The sequence below is a fragment of the Dipteris shenzhenensis genome, chromosome 24, assembly GCF_047967505.1.
Source record: "Dipteris shenzhenensis isolate YYH24624 ecotype China chromosome 24, Dip_SZ_1.0, whole genome shotgun sequence".
In the NCBI taxonomy this organism is placed as follows: domain Eukaryota; kingdom Viridiplantae; phylum Streptophyta; class Polypodiopsida; order Gleicheniales; family Dipteridaceae; genus Dipteris; species Dipteris shenzhenensis.
Genome location: NC_141619.1, coordinates 44,249,073 through 44,269,696, shown reverse-complemented (window position 1 = coordinate 44,269,696; position 20,624 = coordinate 44,249,073). Strand labels below are relative to the sequence as shown.

Below are 20,624 nucleotides of genomic sequence, written 5' to 3'. Positions count from 1 at the left end.
GTTATGTGTATTTACGTGCTTTAAGTTTCGATAATCTCACTTCTAATGTATGTACATGGAGCTTTTCTCACTTCTAATGTACATGGAGCTTTTTTGCCATTCAATTGGGCGCATATCTTAACGTATGTATTGGAGGTTACACGTGGATAATTGAATTCCTCATAAGAAAAAGATGAGAGCTCTTGACCTCTTTTGTAAACGTGGGACTTGTTGTTGCTTTAAAAAACATAAAAAAAAGAAGGATCTTTATTGAAAAGAAGTAAAACATAGGAAAGGAAAAACAAGAAATACTAGACATACAAGTATGTCGAGTGTTTATTGGAAGCTATGCCTTAGAAGGGCAATTGGAGCGCTAACAAAAATTACAATATTGAAACTATGCTAGTTGGAAGGAGTATATTGTTGGATAGTAATGCTCGACAGGACCTGAGTGGATTTCAACGAGCTTGATATCCAGACTACGTTGTCGCCGTAGTTCCAATGGCAAATCAGCTCACCACGCTGCACCTTCAGCTCCTTTAACAGCTCGTTTGCCAGGCTCCCAAGCTTGGATTCGTGATGACAAGACGCCACAGCTGATATCAGCTGACCTTGATGTGTCTCTAGATCGACTTTGAATACCTTGTTGCCCCGCAGATAATGGCAGTAAAAGACTTGATATGGAAACATTGCATTGTGACAAGCCACCGTTCCCCTCCAGGCGGACTTCTTCTCCATAAGGCCTTTTACTGTTACTTCCTGTTCTGGCATGAGGGTATTCTGGGCTCCCACTAAAATTTCTAGATCCCTCGTTCCAATCACGGACGTTACGAATTCTACCATTGCTTCAAGGGACGCCACACAAGCCTTGAGCTCATCCTCCCTCGGATCAGCTTCGCAAATGCTGAAAGTCTCCGCCATGCTGGTCGCCATGTGGGAGCTGTTAGAGAAGCCAAACAGTTGTAAGAGCTTGTTTAGCTCCTGGCTGAGGAATGGCATTTCTTTTTCCAGAGCACGGGGAAAAAATGCCCCTCCAGGTACGGGCTTGTGTTGTTCGGATAGCCGGATTTTGTGGCCTAGAAGGAGTTGCTTCTCTCCAAAAAACATTCTGAGGTTGAGACCTTTCATCCGCGACATATTATTGCTGCTGGACGGGAGGAAATACCTACCAAAGGAATATAGAAGTATAGGAACCACGTCGGTACTCTGATCGCAGAGAAAACCTCCTTCATCACACAACGCTGAGACATTTCCGGGGTCGGTTCTAGAGCTCAGTTGAGCGACGTATTTAGCGGTAGCCAAGGCACTAAGTTGTGTGACACGGCTTTGCTAGAATCGGCGGAATTGTCACGCCAATGTTTGGATCTTTCCACGCTTGCAATGATGCGTACCCGGGGCCTGCAATGTCGCCCGCCAAGATCAAGCTCAACACTGTCTGGCATCCACATTCGACAAGAAGCCCATCAGCACCGTACAGCCGTCTTAAAGCGTATGAAATGAATGTACATGCAAGACGTCGTTGATGTGCTGGACATTGCACTCGAAAGCGTGATAATTTAAGTTCAACGACTTCCAGGAAAAAGCAGCTATAACAATTTCGAATCATTACGGCATGAAATCTATAGCTAACGAATGGACTATCGGCAATCGAACAAAATGGAGAAGGGAAGAGAATAATGACCAGGACAAGGGATCTGGAGCTTGTCATGCTGCTTCTCGCTAGGGCCTGGAACCTTGAGGGAATGCCAGTGGCCACTGCTATGATGTCGAAAATCAGTGGATCGAGAGAGCAAGCTCTAGGGAGAAGTTGTGGTCGTAGAACAACCGCAGCGGATTAAGGGAATTGGGCACGTACGGGCAGACTAGCGATTACCAGCTGTACTGTGGAAAGCAGTGAAGGACCGATGGATCTCTGTGCACTCTTCTCGATGCTATATACGACTCCGAAAGGAGAGTCTTCCTTGTATAGCATACTATTCTTAATAATAGTACAGTGGCTACCCAAAGCCCAATCTGACGGCCTTAGCACATGCCCACGAACTCACGAGCGAGCGAAAGGATGTGTGAGTGCCCGTGTGTGTGTGTGAGAGAGAGCGAGAGCGAGAGACAGAATCCTAGTAAGACCAAAAGGTTTACGAGAGAGAGATTAGACTTCTCAAGGCCATTTTACAATTAGTCACTATTTGCAGACGTCGCAACAACCCAGTGGTGCCTATCCGGGTGGCGACCCACTGCTTCTTGCAGCACATGCCTACGGCGGGTGCCCCTTGATAGGCGCGTGATTTCACAAGAAGTCACTATTCTTAAAGACAAGCACAAGTTTATGTTAGGCACCTTACAAACCAATCGTTCAAGTGTAGGCACGTAAGGGTGTGAGCCTGCATGGTAACCACACATCAACAAAGAAGTAGCACAAAAAATGGGGCATCCATGGCTAACAATTTTTGACGATGGGATTTGAACCCATGCTGTCCAATTACAAGAAATCAACCATTGTATGCTCTGTGTGTAATGAATCCATTTTTTGGATTGGGGAGGCACTGGGTGGTGAGTAACCTCCCTTCGAGAGGCTTTTTAATAAAACATATAATGTTTATGAGGTCACCTAGTCACTTAGACTTAATGCCTTCCTAGGCATGAAAACAACCCATCATATAAGATATAATGTTTTTCATGTAGACTAAATAGGCTTTTTTTAATGGGAAAAGCATGTATTTTGCAAAATTATATTTCCTATTTTTTTAAACGTGAAACACCAACTTGTTGTAGTTGACTCCATGAAAAGGGGTTTTAACTTGCCATTATTATAGGCCACCATAGTTTTTTAAAAGAAAATACTTTTTTAAATAATGATATTTCTTAGTTGTATAAACTCGAAACACCAAGCGGGCATATAGATGTAATTGAGTCAATGAAAAAGGGGTTGTAATCGCCATAGCCCACGAGACCATAAGACACTTTGTCTTAAAAAATAGAGAATCCCAATTGATGCAAAACACCTTGCATGCCCAAGTGTTTAGCCCTATCAACCAAACATCATGTAACTCATATCATAATGTTTAAGGATTAATTAATAAGTTACAATTGGACTAAAAACATGTCCCTCATATGCTTGTTCTACCCATATGTACCTCTCTTGAACAACACTTGAGGATCACACTGGCACTTGTTTTTCCAGTGAATGGGGTGCGTATCCACTAAAGTCATGCCTTTGGGACTCAAGATTGCACCATCTACTTTCCAAAGGTTCATGTTTGAAGCCTTCAAATACTACTTGACCGAGTCTATTGCTATTTATTTGGATGACTTTTGTGCATAGTTAATTGTCTTTGTCATTTACTATATTTGGAAAGAGTATTTGATAGATGTAGATAGGTGCATATTTCATTGAATCTTGCCACAAGTTTGTTCTATGTTTGAGCTGGTATTCTACCTAGTCATGTGATTTCTAAGGATGGCCTTACAACTGAACTAAGGAATACTTAGACTATAAATAGAATGCCCAAGTCTTCAACCTTGTATCAATTGTTTATAGACTAGAAATAGAATCAAAAGACCTCAATTGAATCAATTCAAATCTTTTGTTGCTTTAATAAATGTTTATAGAATATTTAATCGAGATTTTGCTAATATAGCAACTCCATTGTATGAACTCACTAAGAAGGATATGAAGTTCCATTGGAGACCCAAGTTACGAAATGCCTCCATACATTAAAAGAGCATGATTTTTAAACACCTATTCTTAGAGAACCAAGGTGGGATGACATTTTCCATGTGCATGTGGCTGCTTTTGGTTATGCAATCGAGATTATATTGGCACAACTAGATGGCAAGTTGGACTATCTAGTTTAGTATGCAAGCAAGTTGTTTACTCAACTTGAGTGCAACTATAGTACCATCAAGCAAGAAGCACTTGGTATAGTGCATAGTGTACAGAAATTCAAAAATTGTTTGCTGGGAAATACTCAACTTGAGTGTAACTATAGTACCATTGAGTGATAAGAACTTGGTATGATGTATAGTGTATACTAGAAATTCAGACATTATTTGTTGGGAAATCAATTCAACTTCTTGATTTATTGTACCTTATGAACAAAATAGTGATTTAGGGTAGATTGGTAAGGTGGATGTTGTTGCTTCAAGAATTTAAGTTTTGGATATTTCATAAACCTGGAAAGTCACATGTAGAAGTTGGTTCTTTGTCTTGACTCCCAACATTAGCAAATAAGGCAAGTGTAGTCATCAAATTACCAGATGCCAATTTATTTGAAGTTTATTTTACTGTAACACCATATGATGAGTTGTTCAACTATCTCTCACAGGGTACTTTTACAGAGCAAATGTTGAATGATAAGCATAGGCAACTAGCTATGAAAGTTTGGATGTACAGCTTAATAGGTAGGGTTCTGATGGTGTCATATATAGATGGGTGTTGCCATGTGCATGGGATGTTGTACTACATAAATCTCATAAGATTCCTTCTAGAGTTCATTCTACTAGAGACCTCAATCCTAACTGCTAGGAAAGTCTTACAAGATGGATTATGGTGGAGTACTCTGTTCAAAATATTTGCCATTTAGAGACACGTATATAAACGTGTTTATAGATGCACTTATAGACGCTCTACAAAATATTTTTTTAAATAAAATTAGAATTTTGTGTGGTTGAATAGAATGCTGTGTATGTTGTGTATGCTATGTAGTTACAAGAATCGCATTTCCACATTGTGCAATTCGATTCTTATAGCCAACCGCATTTTAATTAGCATGATTGTAAGCACATCTATAGCCGACGATTACAATTCCAAATAAAACATTACAACTCCAAAACGTTTAGTTCACAAGGAATTCATTGATAGAACATTGCACAAGGAAATTGAAAGCCAAAAGAATAAAAGGAGTGTATATTAATTCATAGCCCAAAAAGTGCTTGTATGTACATATAGCATGAAGCCAAGCCATGTCCTGTGGCTTCTCAAGGGGGTCATTGATCTTATGTAACCCTATCATGTGAGTTCAACATAAGGATATTTTTAATTTCTAAAATTTACAAATTTTAACTTACATAAGGGATTATTTAAAATCATTTAAAAAAAAATTACAGATTTGTATAGAAAAAGGGTACATTTTATTAAGGAAAAATTCTACAGATAAGGGATTTTACAAATAAGCCTTGAACGCACGTGATAAAGAGAGTTTATACAAAGTGACCCCCCCGAGTGTGGCTTCAAGTACAAAAAATAAGAGGAATGTATATACAAGAGAGGCACAAAGCCAAGCCAGTGGCTATAAGTACAAAAAAGAGTAGCTAGCACTACTTCTATGACTAATCTAAGTTCTCCGTGTCCTCGCTGCCTTCTGCGCCCCCTTGTTCACCTCCTTCTTCCTCATCTTCTCCCTCCAGATCAGCTGCAAGGTCCTGTAAATGAGGAACAACATGTATCAATGTATGAAAAATCAAATCTTTACTTACAATATTGACATTATTTAATTACTTTCAAATACCTAAGGGGCGCTCCAGTAGCCCAGATATACTACTCCTCACTAATCAACCCGTCATCATAGAAGTGCCTCCATGTATCTCCTCTGCGATGGTGGTGGTGGTAGGCTGTCTCGACAGGAGTAGGGTACGTGCCCACGATATCAAGCTACAAGATGACACAATTTGAGGAGGGGTTAGTACAAAGAAATAACCTCCTAATAAACTACATAAACAATATAATTTGAGATCGATACTTCCAAAGTGAGCCTCCCATGATACAACACCCCCTGCTCCAAAATGCACGCTTCCATATTGCTCCATTTGGATCCCTCATGCCTCCACGTGCTGTAGACTAGGGTCTGCCTTCAGTGCCTTCATTGCTTTCTTCCACTCACGCTTGTGAGCGGTGTGGGGCTGGCCCCTTGGTAGTTGACTTGCCTCGATCCTCACAATCTCGGCTAGTGCCTGCCTCTTAAGTGAAGATCTTTTATTGCCAAGTATCGTAACAATCTTTGACTTGGCCTTTTTATCTATGAGCTGAACATTGGGGGGATTGGGATACCTAGAGCGAACAGCAGCGAGGGTCTCATCAGCCAACCTTTTTGGATGGTCTTTGTAGTGAATAAAGCAATCTCTATAGTTGTTAGCAATTATAGAGCACATGAAGGCCATGATGTCCTTCCACCGTGCATCCAAGATGCCTCCTGTCTGAGTGATGTCATAGTTAATCGTACCATCACCCTCTGGCATGCCTGCATCATCTGAATCATCCCTATCCCCACCACTAGCCCACCCAAAGCAAGCTACCATGCATCCCCCATAGCTCTCCCTACTACTACGCATGCTACCCTGTCATGTTGAGCTAGTACGCTGGCTAGTCATAGTTGGAGAAGCAACTCTCGACTACATGGGAGTACCCTGGCCACTGATAGCTGGAGAAGTGACTCTTGATGGCACGAGAGTACACTGACGGCTCTGCATGGCAGAAGGACCTATTGGCCTTAGGGGGGGAGAAGGGGCTCAGCTCTGTAGCTGGCTGGGCTATCTCCACTCTCCTGGGGTAATCTCAGCTCGTGTGGGATTGGGGTGGTTTGGAGTCTGTACTGCCGACTCCTGGAGGGTGTTTGTAGTACCCGTCATGTATGTGTATAACTCCACAGGAGTGGGAGGGTGCCCCAAAATGTTATATAAATCCCGAAAGATGGCATCTCGAAGATCAGGTAAGGATGAAGATCCTAGCCACATGATGAACTGAAGAAAAGAAAAGAAGAAGATTACCATCGAGCATGCCCTTGTCACGAGATGCAAAAGAAAAAATAGAGTGATAGCCTGACATTGAGCAAGCATTTACGGACTCCTGCATTCTTTGAATTAGAGTGACAGAAGTCTGTATCTGCTTCCTCAATGTCAGGCTATTGAAGCTTCACATGGGAAAAGAGAGGAAAAGAGAGGAAGGAAAGAGGAAAAGAGAGGAAAAGAGAGGAGAAAAAAGAAAGGAAATAAGAGAGAAAAGAGACGAAAAGACAAAGAAAGAGAGGAGATAAGAGGAAAATTACCACGAAAAGAGAAGAAAAAAGAGGATAAAAGAGAGAAGGAAAAAGAGAGAGAAGGTGAAGGAAAGAGGGGATAAAAGAGAGGAAAATAGAGAGAAGGAAAGAGAGGAGAAAAGAGAGGAAAATAGAGGAAAAGAGAGGAGAAAAAAAGAGAGCAAAAGAGAGGAGATAAGAGAGGAAAATTACCATGAAAAGAGAAGGAAAGAGAGGATAAAAGAGAGAAGGAAAAAGAGAGACAAAGTGAAGGAAAGAGGAAAAGAGAGGAGAAAAAAGAAAGGAGATAAGAGAGAAAAGAGAGAAGGGACAGAGAGAAAAAGAGAGAAGGAAGGAGATGAGAAAAGAGACGAAAAGAGAAAGAAAGAGAGGAGATAAGAGAGGAAAATTACCACGAAAAGAGAAGGAAAGAGAGGATAAAAGAGAGAAGGAAAAAGAGAGATAATGTGAAGGAAAGAGGGGATAAAAGAGAGGAAAATAGAGAGAAGGAAAGAGATGAGAAAACAGAGGGAATTAGAGAGAAAGAGAGGAGAAAAAAAGAGAGCAAAAGAGAGGAAAATTACCACAAAAAGAGAACGAAAGAGAAGATAAAAGAGAAGGAAAAAGAGAGACAAGGTGAAGGAAAGAGGGGATGAAAGAGAGGAAAATAGAGAGGAGAAAAGAGAGAGGAAAAGAGAGGAAAATAGAGGAAAAGAGAGGAGAAAAAAAGAGAGAAAAAGAGAGGAAAGAGAGGAGAAAAGAGAGGAGGGAAAGAGAGAAAAAGAGAGAAGGAAAGAGATGAGGAAAGAGATGAAAAGAGAAGGAAAGAGAGGAGATGAGACAGGAAAAGAGAGGAGAAAAAAGAAAGGAGTTAAGAGAGAAAAAAAGAGAAGAAAAGAGAAGGAAAGAGAGGAGAAAGGAGAGAAAAAGAGAACGCAAACCCTTATTTTCTCACGAATGCAATTCCTTTCTTTAAACTGCATGCTTTTCCTTTCCATCATTCATGCAATCCCTTTCTTCAATCATGCAATCCCTTTCCATCATTCATGCAATCCCTTTCTTCATTCATGCAATCACTTATTTCCATCATTCAATATGCAATACTTTTCTTGGAAGTGGAAGTGGAAGGGGAAGGGGAAGGGGAAGGGGAAGGAAAAGAGAAGGAAAAGAAAGGAAAAAGAGAAGGAAAACACAACAAAGATTGTCAGCATGCGTCTATAGGTGTGTCTATCAATGCATCTATAGGCGCGGCTGTTTGTTTTCCCAAATAGACGTGTCTATAGGTGCATCTATAGACACGCTCCGACAGACACCTTTTTCTAAGAACTTGAAAAGGACATGCATTCGACCACACTAGTACAAAAAACATCCGTTTGTCCTGCATACTACAAAGGATGAATTTAAAGAGAGCAACTTCCAAAGAAGATCAACCGTCAAGAGACTTACCTTGGATAGAGGTATGGAAGCTTCTTGTCCTTCTTCAAAGTTGCTTCTCTTTCTTCTCTTCCTTGTTCACCCTCTGCTTCTCTTTCTTCTTCTCCTTGTTTACCCTATTCTCTTGTGTGCTTGGGGATGATTGTGTAAGCCTGGAGATAGTGTGGGTACTTGGAGATAAGTGTGGATGCTCGGAGCTGTGTTTGTTAATAGGAAAGCAAGCCGTGCGATGTTAAAAGTATGTGAAGAAAAGCAAGCGCGCCAAAAGTAGGTTCAAAAATTAGCTCGCAGTCTGTGTGTCTAAAAGTGCATTTATCTACATGTCTAACTATATCAACACATCTAAAGTACGTTTTAGATGTGCCTATAGATGCGCTCCATAGTACCTCAGGGGGGTCACTCATCATATGTAACCCTATCACGTGAGTTCAACAGAAGGATATTTTTTATTCCTAAAATTTACAGAAATAAATATACATAAGGGACTATTTAAAATAGTTTTGGAAAAAATTTATAGATTTGTATAGAAAAGGGGTACATTTTATTAATGAAAAAATTTACAGATAAGGGATTTTAAATATAGGTCTTGAACGCACACGTGATATAGAGGGTTTATACATAGTGACTCCCCCGAGCATAGTACAGACGCATTGTTAGATGCGCTTTTAGATGCTCCATATAGTTTTGACATTTACAACTCATCCAAGAACAAATTTTTTGGGTTGTTTATATGCAGGGTGTCTTCATCTTCAACAAGTAGCTCCAGTGATGGTGAATCCCTCCATATCCACCATCGCGAAATGTGGTTGGAGCAAAAAATCAAATGTATGTGTGATCGATGTTGAGGAAACATGTATCGTGCACGCAAAATTACACTCAATCACATCTCAAAGTATGGAGAATGGGATGCGACCATAAACATGGCATGTTAAAGAGTTAAGGTTGATTGAGATACATATGGGTGTTCATGTGTTTGAGTTATGATCCCATTTTAATTTGATACAGGATGCAGTGCCACACCCGCATATGTTGCCCTATGCTCGTTGTGAGGAGGCAAAACGTCGGTGATATGAGGTGGGATCTTCAAGAGGTACCGTTACATATGCATGGAGTGATGGTGGTAGTAGCCCTCCGCCATTACCTCATGAGGCTGTGGAGGAGGAGGTGTTTGATGATATGGTGCGGGATTTATATGTCCATCAATCCTCAGGTAGGAATGATAGCATGGAGCAAGATGAATGGAGCAAGATGATCTTTTTACTATAGCATTGACTCCACTGTTTTAGGGGTGCACATTCTCTATTCTATGTGCCTCCCTTGAGTTACTAAACTTGTAGACCATCTATGAATGGAGCAATGCAAGTTTGAATGCATTACTCAAGTGAGCTTTAAAGTCTTTCAAAAACATGGTGAATTATGCTAGTGGGTCAATTACTCAAACGATTTTTCTCATTTATGGTCTTCACATGTAGGCTATTGTGTAAAATACTTCCAAGGGAGAATAAATTACCAACCTCAAGGGATATGGCAAGGCAACATGTGACCTCTCTTGGAGGATTAGATTACAAGCACATCCATGCATGCGCCAATGATTGCGTTCTATTTCGTGGACTACATAAGGATGCAAGAGATTGTCCTACTTGCGAAGAGGCAAGATGTAGAGTAGATCTCAAAACTTTGGATGTGCCTCGTAAGGTTCTGTGACATTTTCCCATAATCCCTTGCATCCAACATATCTTCAAGTGCAAATCCATTGCAGAGCTCATGTCATGGCATTCCTCCCATCGATCAACCGATGGCAAGTGGAGAACTCCCGCAGACACTCCTGCATGGAAGCATATTGAAGACACATGCCCAAGCTTCAAGGAAGAGCCTAGAAGCTTGAGACTTGGATTAGGTATGGAAGGTGTGAACCAATTTGGTCTCAAAAGCACCTCTCACAGTGTATGGCCAGTGATATTGGTGAATTATAATCTTCCACCCTCTATGGCGATTAAGAAAGGACATGTTATGTTATCCCTTCTAATTCTAGGGAAACATAAAGTCAAAGATCCTCATGTTTATTTGGAGCCTTTGATTGACGAGCTAGAGATACTTTGGAGAGGTATTGAGGTGCATGATGTGAGCAAGCCTCCCTCATCACGAGACTTTAATTACAAAGTAGTCTTGATGTGGATGATGCATGACTTCTTAGGCTATGGCGAGTGTTTAGGTAAGCATTGCACTTTTAATTATGAGTAGGCAATCGATATGGCACCCTAAACCCACCTTGAACTCTTAATTGTGTGTATTGTTCAGGTCTCATTACATCGGATTACCATGCATGTCCTATTTGTGGCCCTTCGCTAGTTGCCTCAGGGGGAGATGCATTGAATAAGGTCATCTATGAGAATCACCATATATCAATTTCTCCCACCTGATCATCTTAGATATGTCTCCCCTTGGAATGAAATCCCCCCACAGTCACTCATTGTAGGAGATTGGATGAGAATTTGGGACGGATCCACAACTCCTGCATCACTTGGCATGAGCCAGTAAGGGTTTGGAACTATTATGTGCTATATTGAATGGAAATAAAGATTGCCTGCTAACACCAGATTTTGTTTAGATACTCCATATTTTATCGTTTACCATATTGGTCCCACCTCAAGGTCAATCACCTTCTTGATCCCATGCATATCCTCAAGAATGTGGCATCTACCATTTGGGAACATTTGAATGGGACACGAGATTCCGTAGGCATAAGGGAGGATCTACGCACCATAGGGAGGATGCGTGAAGCTCGGCCACAAGAGAGGTCAAATGGGTGTGTCTTTTTACCTCATGCACCATGGAGGTTATCAAAGCTAGAGATGGTGGCGGTGAAGCCAGCTATCACTACAATTCGTGCTCCCACTAGATGCATGAGGTGTTTGAAGGGGGCCTTCACAAAGAGCAAGAAAAGAGGTGTAGAGCAATTATATGGCTTGAAATCTCATGATTGGCACAAGATGCTCCAAGTAAGTCTTTTATGTGCATAATATCTTTTTCCTTTCAAATTTGTGAGTGAATTAGAAGCAACTAATCAACCATTCCTCATGTCTTTAGTTCATATTACCTACTAGCATTTCTCATAGTGCATCAAAATACGTGAAGGATTGTATTTACAAGATGGGTGAGCTTGTGAGGTACTTTACATGATACAAAATGTGAAGTGCATTAATGCTCCATGCAAGGTGTTCATATTGCTAATATGATATACTTTTTTTTTTCTAGGTATGTGAGCTCAAAGGAAATAGATCCCACCACGCTTGAGAATGCTCGAGTTATGTTAGTGGAGGTGGTTTGTTTAGTGGAGGAGACATTTCCATGTTCTATTCTCACAAGCCAACTACATCTCATAGTGCATTTGATGGATGAGATTGCTATATGCAATACTGTACATGCAGGATGGTTGTTCTTCCTTGAGCGCTTCATGAAGACCTTGAAGCGTTTTGTGAGACAAAATGCAAGACCTGAAGGTAGCATGGCCGAGGGTTGGTTAATACAAGAGTCACTTGTATATATTTCTAAGTTTCTTGTTGATGTGGATAGCTCTCTCCCATGACTATGGAGAGATGATGAAGACCTAAGGATGACCTCTATTGTGCCTCAAGGGAAAGGACACAGCAAACTAATAGACATGGAGTTGCTTAATAATATCAACCTCTATTGCACGCTTAATAGTGATGTGATAAAAAGATGGGTGACAAGATACGAGGATGCAAAGGCAAGAAGACAAGGAGAAAGGGCCCTGTTTCGTACACATGACGGATCTCATGTGCCATACCCTCAGCATGTAAGAGCACTTTTAAAGGATATTCATGTGGATTGGCTAGTTGACGAAATGGAGAGAGAAGAGAGAGATGAGGGGATACATATCACAATGGAAAAATGGGAGTATGCTAGGGGATGCATGAGCAAGGTCAGTATATAGAATGTTATGCATAAGTTAGGAGCTTTCAACAATCTAGATTGCTTATTTAATTGATTTTGTCTTGGTGTAGTGTACTATGTTCAATGCTATATGGTGTGAGGGCAAGCATTTTCGAACACAATGGATTGGTGATAAGAGAAACACACAAGATTGCCGCATCATTGCTAGCTTTAAGGGAGCCAATGGAGCCATGGATGATTATTATGGCATAATCCAAGATATTATTAAGCTTGACTTTCGACGCTTCTTTGTGTATGTTTTGGATGTAAAGTGGTTTAAGGACATGGTGGAAAGAGGCCCTAATGCAACAATCAAATGCCATGCAAGTGGCTTTGTAACGATTGACTCCACAAAGTTTTGGCAAAGTAAGAAGGACATACTAGTACTACTACAACAATGTGAACAGGTATTGTACACACATATAAAAATACTCACTTTTAAATATTTGATACCTTCGATGCAAGGAAAATAACATGATTGTATTTGTGTTTGATTTAGGTTGTCTATTAGCCAATGGTGGATAATAATAGGTGGTGGTATGTCATACCTATTAGGCCATGTTCCAAAGTGATGTATAGTACATTTACTAATAATAGACGTGCAAATAGATGCGCTAATAGACGTGCTATTAGACGCACTTGTATTTTTGCTATTCTCGCAGTGCCTATAGACGCGCCCGCTATTTTGCACATCTATCAAACGCATCTATAGTTGCTTTGTGTTGTTGTGTCCATACAGTTTGATTGAGGTACATGATAACAATACAGTGGAGTCAACTAATTTAGAGGGATATGTATTTCTTGGGTTGATCAATGGAAGCAAAGTTTAACCAACAATGATTTCAATAATAGTACTCATTTTGCAAGGTCTTGGCAAAATGCCATGGCACCAAGTGTCTTATACTCACCATCACTAAGATTAATCATGAGAGCTAAACCTGGTTGCTTCTAACCGAGGTGTCACATGGGACACGAGATCAATTGACCACGCATCTTCCTTAACAAGCCGTTGCTTCATGCAACAACTCAAATTTATCATAGTCCCTATTGCTCATCACCCTTTATGTCTCTTGCATCTGTAGCTGCCCTTGTATCCTTACTCTGAATGTTCACATCAACCATGGATTTTGTTACTTTTGGGAGAGAGGAAAGAACTACCAAATGCAAAAAATTATTCGTAGAGGTTCAAGGAAAAAGTTTCTAAACATGGAAAACTTATCATGGTTTGATGTGTGAAGCCTTGAGGTAGCCGAGGAGTTGTCAAGCTCATATGAATACAACACACAATATCTGTATACATGGATGGTGAGTTCACCCAGCAAGTGGCTTTATGTACAGGTTTCCATGCTTGCAATAACGAGACCATTGGGATCATCCAAGTGAGTTCAAAAGGAAGCTTTGGATCATTGCAACAATCAAAATTTAGCAAAGGTCTTTCCCCAATCGTAGGGCTACACAACTAGCAAAGTAGAACATGTAGAGAAATAGCCCTTCTGTTGACTTCTTACAAACTAGTGTGTGTGTGTGTATATGCACATGCATGCATGCATGTGTGTGTGTGTGTGTGTGTGCGTGTGCATGCATGCACACATGTATGCAAGTGCGTGTGCATGTGTGGGTGCATATGTGTGTGTCTATCTGCGCACGCGCATGTGCATGCATGCCTGTGGAATAAAAAATAAGGTGTTTTGTTTGGTTGCACAACCCAGATTCTCATAGGTGGTGTCACTTTACAAGAGGAGGGAAAAAACATAAATTCTCTTCAAATTTATACTTATAGAAGGGATATAATTATTGACCCAAAAAATCATAGGACCAGTATATAAAATAGAGAGAAAGGGGTTACAAAGGAGTTGTACTTTCGAATGCTCATGGTATACATGGTTTACACAAGGTGGACCCCCCGAGGTGCCTTCTTTTTAAGGAAATGCTTTGCCTTGGAGACTGAACTAGTTTTGGTTTGGACATTATGGGGTAAGGGGAATTGAATGCTGAGGTACTACCATTGGAATCCAAATATACTCTTCCCCTTCAAAGTAGCATTGGGCGTCGAGGAGGAGCCACTATGCAGAAAATCCATATAGCATGCGAACAATGGCAACAACCACACTGTCACTGTCACAAATACATGTTCTGCTATAAGTGACCTTAGGGCATCCCAAAACTAGCCAATAGCTTTTGCACGGTAGCTTCGATGCAAAAAGTGTAAACAGAAGAAATGTAGCTTGTAGGAACTCTACAACTCCTTAGTTTAGAGCAAGTCCAAAATCTTTACATATTTCCTTATATCTATTGTTGGAAGCCACCATCTACAAACTTTTACTGCTATAATAACAATCTACAATAGTTTTGGCCTGTATTGAACTGTCAATATCTTCCCAACTGTAACTCAGTTGCCTTTGCTGTAAACACAAAGTTGTAGATGACCAATACATCTACAAACCTTTAGTTTAATGTAGGTCCAAATTCATTATGGATTGTTTGATATTCACTACTGAAAGTAGCCCTGTTCTAGCTGCTATGATAAACTGTCAAACTGCAAATCATGGGCATACCAGGCATCATAACTTTTTCTCCAAATCTCGAATTGAAACACTTTTAAAAACAAGATTGTATATTGTCCAAAAAACTAAACCTTCTTAGTTCAGCTCAGAAGAGAATTCCTCATGGATTCTCTGATATTCACTTCTGAAAACAGCCACCTGCTCACTTTTTACTGCTGTCACAAGACTGCAAACTGCTAATCACCAACTTTTCGTGAAGCATTTGAGGCAAAAAATCCAATGAAATAGCCCAACAATTTTGAAAATTGTTGTCCGAAAAATTCCCTTAGCGGGAAGAGTATTGCACTAAAAAATAATCCCTTCTTGGGATACAAGACCACTTCAGAAAACCACTACCCACTTATGCTCACTTTCTTAGCCAAACAAAGGCTCAAAATGCATCAATTGTAAGCAATCACTTTCAGTCAAACCTTTGGCTTGATATGCATCAACTTGAAGGCATAAACCCAATTGAAATCTGAATGTACCAGCCGCCTTTGATCAACTGGAGTTCGCCACAAGTAAAAGACGTTTTTGCTTTCAAGCCCCAAAAAAGCAACTTCTAGTGGCTGGAATTGCAGAGCATGAGGTCCTTTTTAATGTAGATGGATAATATTCCTTTTTCCCCGCTCAAACAAGGCAATAGACTACTGGAACAGTCAAGGCAACCTGACATATGAGGCCGAAACAGTAAAAACGAGCTAGTATATGTCAAAATACACCTCTCAGGGGTAGCACATGGGTAGTTGGATACTCCACGCAACAAGTTCGGGCTCTTGGAACAGCAACACTGCAATGCTACAGTCTCCTTATTGGGTTCGCTGAACCAAAGTCTGATACCAGTTGATGGAGAGGAGGTCTTATCGGAGAGCAATAAAGAAAGGGAGAACAACTGAAAATGCTGGGTTCTAACTCACCCAGATCAAGGTAAGCTCTTATTATGTATGTATGGTACAAAGGGGTATATACTGGGCCATTGGGCTTTAGCCCAAAAGAGTCTTATTTCATTAGGTCAGCTAGATGATGCTAGTTTTCAAACCACCTTTGCATTTCAGATTTGGAAAATTTACAAGGGCTCTATGGTTTTGGCAAGAGGTACTAAGTGTGGCACATTGTATCCCTTACAAGTATTGGGGTATTTGATGATGTTGATGTAATATCCGAGCAGCAAAGTACTTCTTTATGGCATTGCCAGTTGGGACACGAGAGCCAAAATGGAATGAAACTCTTAACTCTTTTTGGGTTATGTACCACATTTGAGTTTTTCTAATTTTGAATTTTGTGAGCACTGTCTATGTGGGAAGCAGACTAAGTCAGTCCATAAAAGAAGGGGGTTCAAGAAAGAGCTTGAAAAGCTTGATTTGGTGCATTCAAACATATGTGGTCCCATGCCTACATGGTCATTAGGTGGGACTAAATACTATGTGACATTCATTGATGATGCAACTAGGAAAGTTTGGTCTTATGCTATAGCTTGAAAGAGTGATGTGTTCTAGGTATTTTAGAAATGGCTAGCTTTGGTTGAAAATCAATCAGGTAGAATGCTTAAATGCCTAATGGTGGAGAGTATATCTATCATGACTTTTAGCATTTCTGTGATACATGTGGGATCAAGAGCGAGCTCATGTCCCCTCCTAGTCCAAAGCATAATCCAGTTGCAGAATAGATGAACCACACCATTTAGAAAAGGTTGCAATGTATGCTTTCCAATGCAAGTCTTTCTGGTGGTTTTTGGGATGAGGCATGTGATCAATAGATGACCTAGTAAGAGTTTGCATGGTTTTATTCCTGAAGAGGCATGGAGTGTCAAGAAGCCCTCTTACTCTCATTTGCGTATATTTGGGTGTGAGGCATATGCACAAGTGCCAAAAGAGATTTGGAAGAAGCTAGATCCTAAGTCTGGAAATGCATCTTTCTAGATTATGGTGAAAGTGGAGGGATGGGCTATTGTCATTGGGATCTAGAAGCAAAGAAGATTGATCATATGAAGCCAATTCTCTAAAAACACTCTCATAGTAGTTCATAATGGACCTCTAGCCACTCAAAAGCAAATTGAAAAAACTATCAAAGTAGTTCATCATGCTGTCCCATAGGTTTCTTTGTGGCCAAAACTATCATATGACCTTGTGTCCCCTTTGTGCATTATGAGCAGTCTCAAAGGAGTTACTCAAAGAAGTCTCAAAGCAACTGTTTGAAAACACTCTCATAGTAGTTCATGATGTCTCTAACCACTCAAAAGAAAACTGAAACAACTCTCAAAGGAGTTCATCATGCCTTCCCATAGGTCCTTTGTAGCCAAAACTATCATATCCCTTTGTGGCCCCTTTGCACACTATGGGCAGTCTCAAAGCAGTCACAAAGCACTTACTCAAAGGAGTCTCAAAGCAATTGTCGGAAAACACTTTCATAGTAGTTCAGGATGTCTCTAACCACTCATAAGCAATTTGAAACAACTCTCAAAGTCGTTCATCATGCCATCCCATAGGTTTCTTTGTGGCCAAAACTATCATATCACTTTGTGTATTGTGAGTAGTCTCAAAGCAATTATTGAAAGCACTTAAAAGCTATATCAAAGAAACTGTCTGAAAACACTCTCACCACAGTTTATGATGTCTCCAAAAAGTCAAGAAGCAATCTGAAAACAACTCTCAAAGCAGTTCAACATGCCATCCCATAGGTTTGTTTGTCACCAAAACTATCATATCACTTTGTGCCCCCTTTGTGCATTGTGAGCAGTCTCAAAGCAGTTACTAGAAGCAATTTGAAAGTAGTTACTCAAAGCAGTCTTAAAGCAATTGCCTGAAAACACTCTCAAAGCAATTGCCTAAAAACACTCTCAAAGTAGTTCATCATGAATCCAAACAATCAGAAAGCAGTCAAAAAATAGTCTCAACACTGTTCATCATGGCTCCACAACTAGTCAGAAAGCAGTCTCAATGCATGCTCGAAGTAGTTTATCATGGCTCCACAACCAGTGAAAAAGCATTTAGAAAGCAATCTGAAAATATTCTAAAAGATCCAAACAATCAGAAAGCAATATGAAAACAGTCTCAATGTAGTTCATCATGGATCCAATAAGTCACAAAGCAGTTTATCATGGCTCCAGCCACAAAGCATTTTCAAAGTAGCCTTGAATAGTCTCAAAGCAGTTTATCATCGCTCTAGCCACAAAGCATTCTCAAAGCAATCTCAAACATCCTCAAAGAACTTTATCATAGCTCCAGCCACCTAAACTTTCCGAAAGCACTCTCAAATAGTCAAGAAGCATTTAGAAAGCAATCTAAAAACATTCAGAAGCCCCAAACAATCAGAAAGCAATCTGAAAACACTCTCAGTGCAACTCATCATGGATCCAATCAGTCACAAAGCAGTTTATCATGGATCCAGCCATAAAACATTTTCAAATAAGCCTAAAACAGTCTCAAAGTTGTTTATCATGGATCCAGCCCCACCACAAACCATTCTCAAAGCAATCTCAAACAACCTCAAAGCACTTTATCATGGCTCTAGCCACAAAGCATTTTGAAAGCACTCTCAAATAGTCCCAAAAGCTGGTTTGGTGTGTGGCCCCTAGCTTGGGGGAGTGCACATGACCCCAAGTAGTTCCAAAGTAGTCCAAAAACACCAGGAATTGGTAGTTTTATTACACGTGATCTTCATTATGGCCCCTAGTAGTTACACAACATTTTCAAAGTAGTCAAAAAGCACCTCAATCCAAAGAAATCCGAAAATCCATAGAAATTATATAGGGACAATAAGGTTCCTTGAGAAGGTGGATAGGATGATTCACACAGCTTTTTTTTGCCTAACCTCTTTCGACATCCATATTTCTTGTTAGGGTACACCCTTGTTTCTTGAGTCCAAAATGCAAAGAAAACATCCTGAACCTCCTGTGTAATGTTGCTACATCGCCGTTGTCTTCGACACATGAATAACAACAACATTCCCTCATCTTCGACCAACAAACAAGATTTTGCAGAGTATGAATTCTTTCTACCTAGAAGCTTTGAGGATTTTGTAAGGTTAAATTCATGGTATTTTGGTCCATTAGAATTCATCACCATCATCATGGTAGACCTTTTGAAGGAAACTTCAATAGAGGTTCGTGTCTACTTGACATGGCTTAAGGTGCTACAAATGTTGGATACAATTACTGCCTACAACAACTGAAGCTCATCGTTGGCATTATGCAAATGCTTGACATGGGGATGAGAAATGATTTGTTCAAAGATATCCTTTTTAGCTTATTGAGTCCATTCTACTTTTTTGTTTCAGTAAGAATGACACAACCTCATTCCCTATCTTTCATCTCTTGTCCACGTCAACTTCAACAGTAGCCTGACCTCCAACAGCTTGCTTCATCCTTGTTTTTTGTCAATGCTTTCTTTTCTTTGTACCCTCATATTCTCTCACAATGTTTACCTCTTGTTCTCAACTGATTAGATGTCTCAGTGTCCCTACATTGACATCCTTTAGTGCGAAAGGCAAATACGTTAGACACACCTGTAAAAGATCACTAGTTTCATTCTGAAATATCAATCAAGAATAGAAAATCCCGAGCGAGCAAGCAAGAGAGAGAGAGAGAGAGAGAGAGAGAGAGCTTCATCATTCTGAAAGTAGTGTCAAAGTAATGTGGTGACAGAGAATTGAAAAAGTTAGCGCTTGGAAGAGCAAAGCAATGTGCTAATAGAGAATTGTGAAAAGTTAGAGCTTGGAAGAGCAAAGCAATGTGTCGACAGAGAATTGCAAAAAAATAGAGCTTGGAAGAGAAAAGCAATGTGCTCATAGAGAATTGCAAAAAGTTAAAGCTAAGCAGAGCAAACAACATAGACACACACAAAGAGAGAGAGAGAGAGAGCTTGCAGTATTGGAAGAGACAGGTTGGCTAGGAGAGACAAGAGTGAGCTTGCAAGCCAAAAGACATGAGACAAAAGGAGGGAGACACAATCAAGTGAGAGCAGAGTAGCCAAAGATTGTGGTCGAGGGAGAAGAGGAGTTACCAGGTCATTATGAGATAGGACGGTGGACGTGTGGGGTGTTAGTTTTTATCACTCACCACTTTCAAATCTGCACTTGCAAGGTGCTTTTATAGACACTCAAAAAGCATTGTCCATGGACACTACCTTTTAGTCCAACCAAACATGCATACACCCCATAGCTCTCTTTCCTTCCTACCCTACCTTCTCTCCCTACTGGACTATGTTCCTTCAAAAGTAAGTGAATCAACGATGGCAATCGTTTGTAAGGGGGGAGGAGTTTACACGTTCCAAACCCTAATGTGCCATTTGTGCACGCCCCTCTCTTTTCCTGGAAAAATATGTGCGCCTACATGTCCCATTGACAACCAAGAATGAGGTGAAAAATAGGAGAGTCCAAATAATTGACTTACATAGCATATCTTAATCACACATTAAAAAAATAACAATGAATTTTAAACTAAATTTATTGCAGGTTATGTGTATTTACGTGCTTTAAGTTTCGATAATCTCACTTCTACTATTTGTACATGGAGCTTTTCTAACTTCTAATGTACATGGAGCTTTTTTGCTATTCAATTGGGTGCATATCTTAACGTATGTATTGGAGGTTACACGTGGAAATTAGAATTCCTCATAAGAAAAAGATGAGAGCTCTTGACCTCTTTTGTAAACGTGGGACTTGTTGTTGCTTTAAAAAACATAAAAAGAAGAAGGATCTTTATTGAAAA

At 40.2% G+C, this 20,624-nt stretch overlaps 1 protein-coding gene across 1 annotated transcript; it reads right to left on the bottom strand.

Moving 5' to 3' along the window:
- Positions 1–381: 381 nt before the first annotated feature.
- Positions 382–900, bottom strand: LOC147886646 (BURP domain-containing protein 3-like). Its single transcript, XM_087395294.1, has one exon. It carries the CDS (start codon positions 898–900, stop codon positions 382–384), a length of 519 nt encoding a protein of 172 aa, XP_087251420.1.
- Between the last annotated feature and the right edge of the window lie 19,724 nt (positions 901–20,624).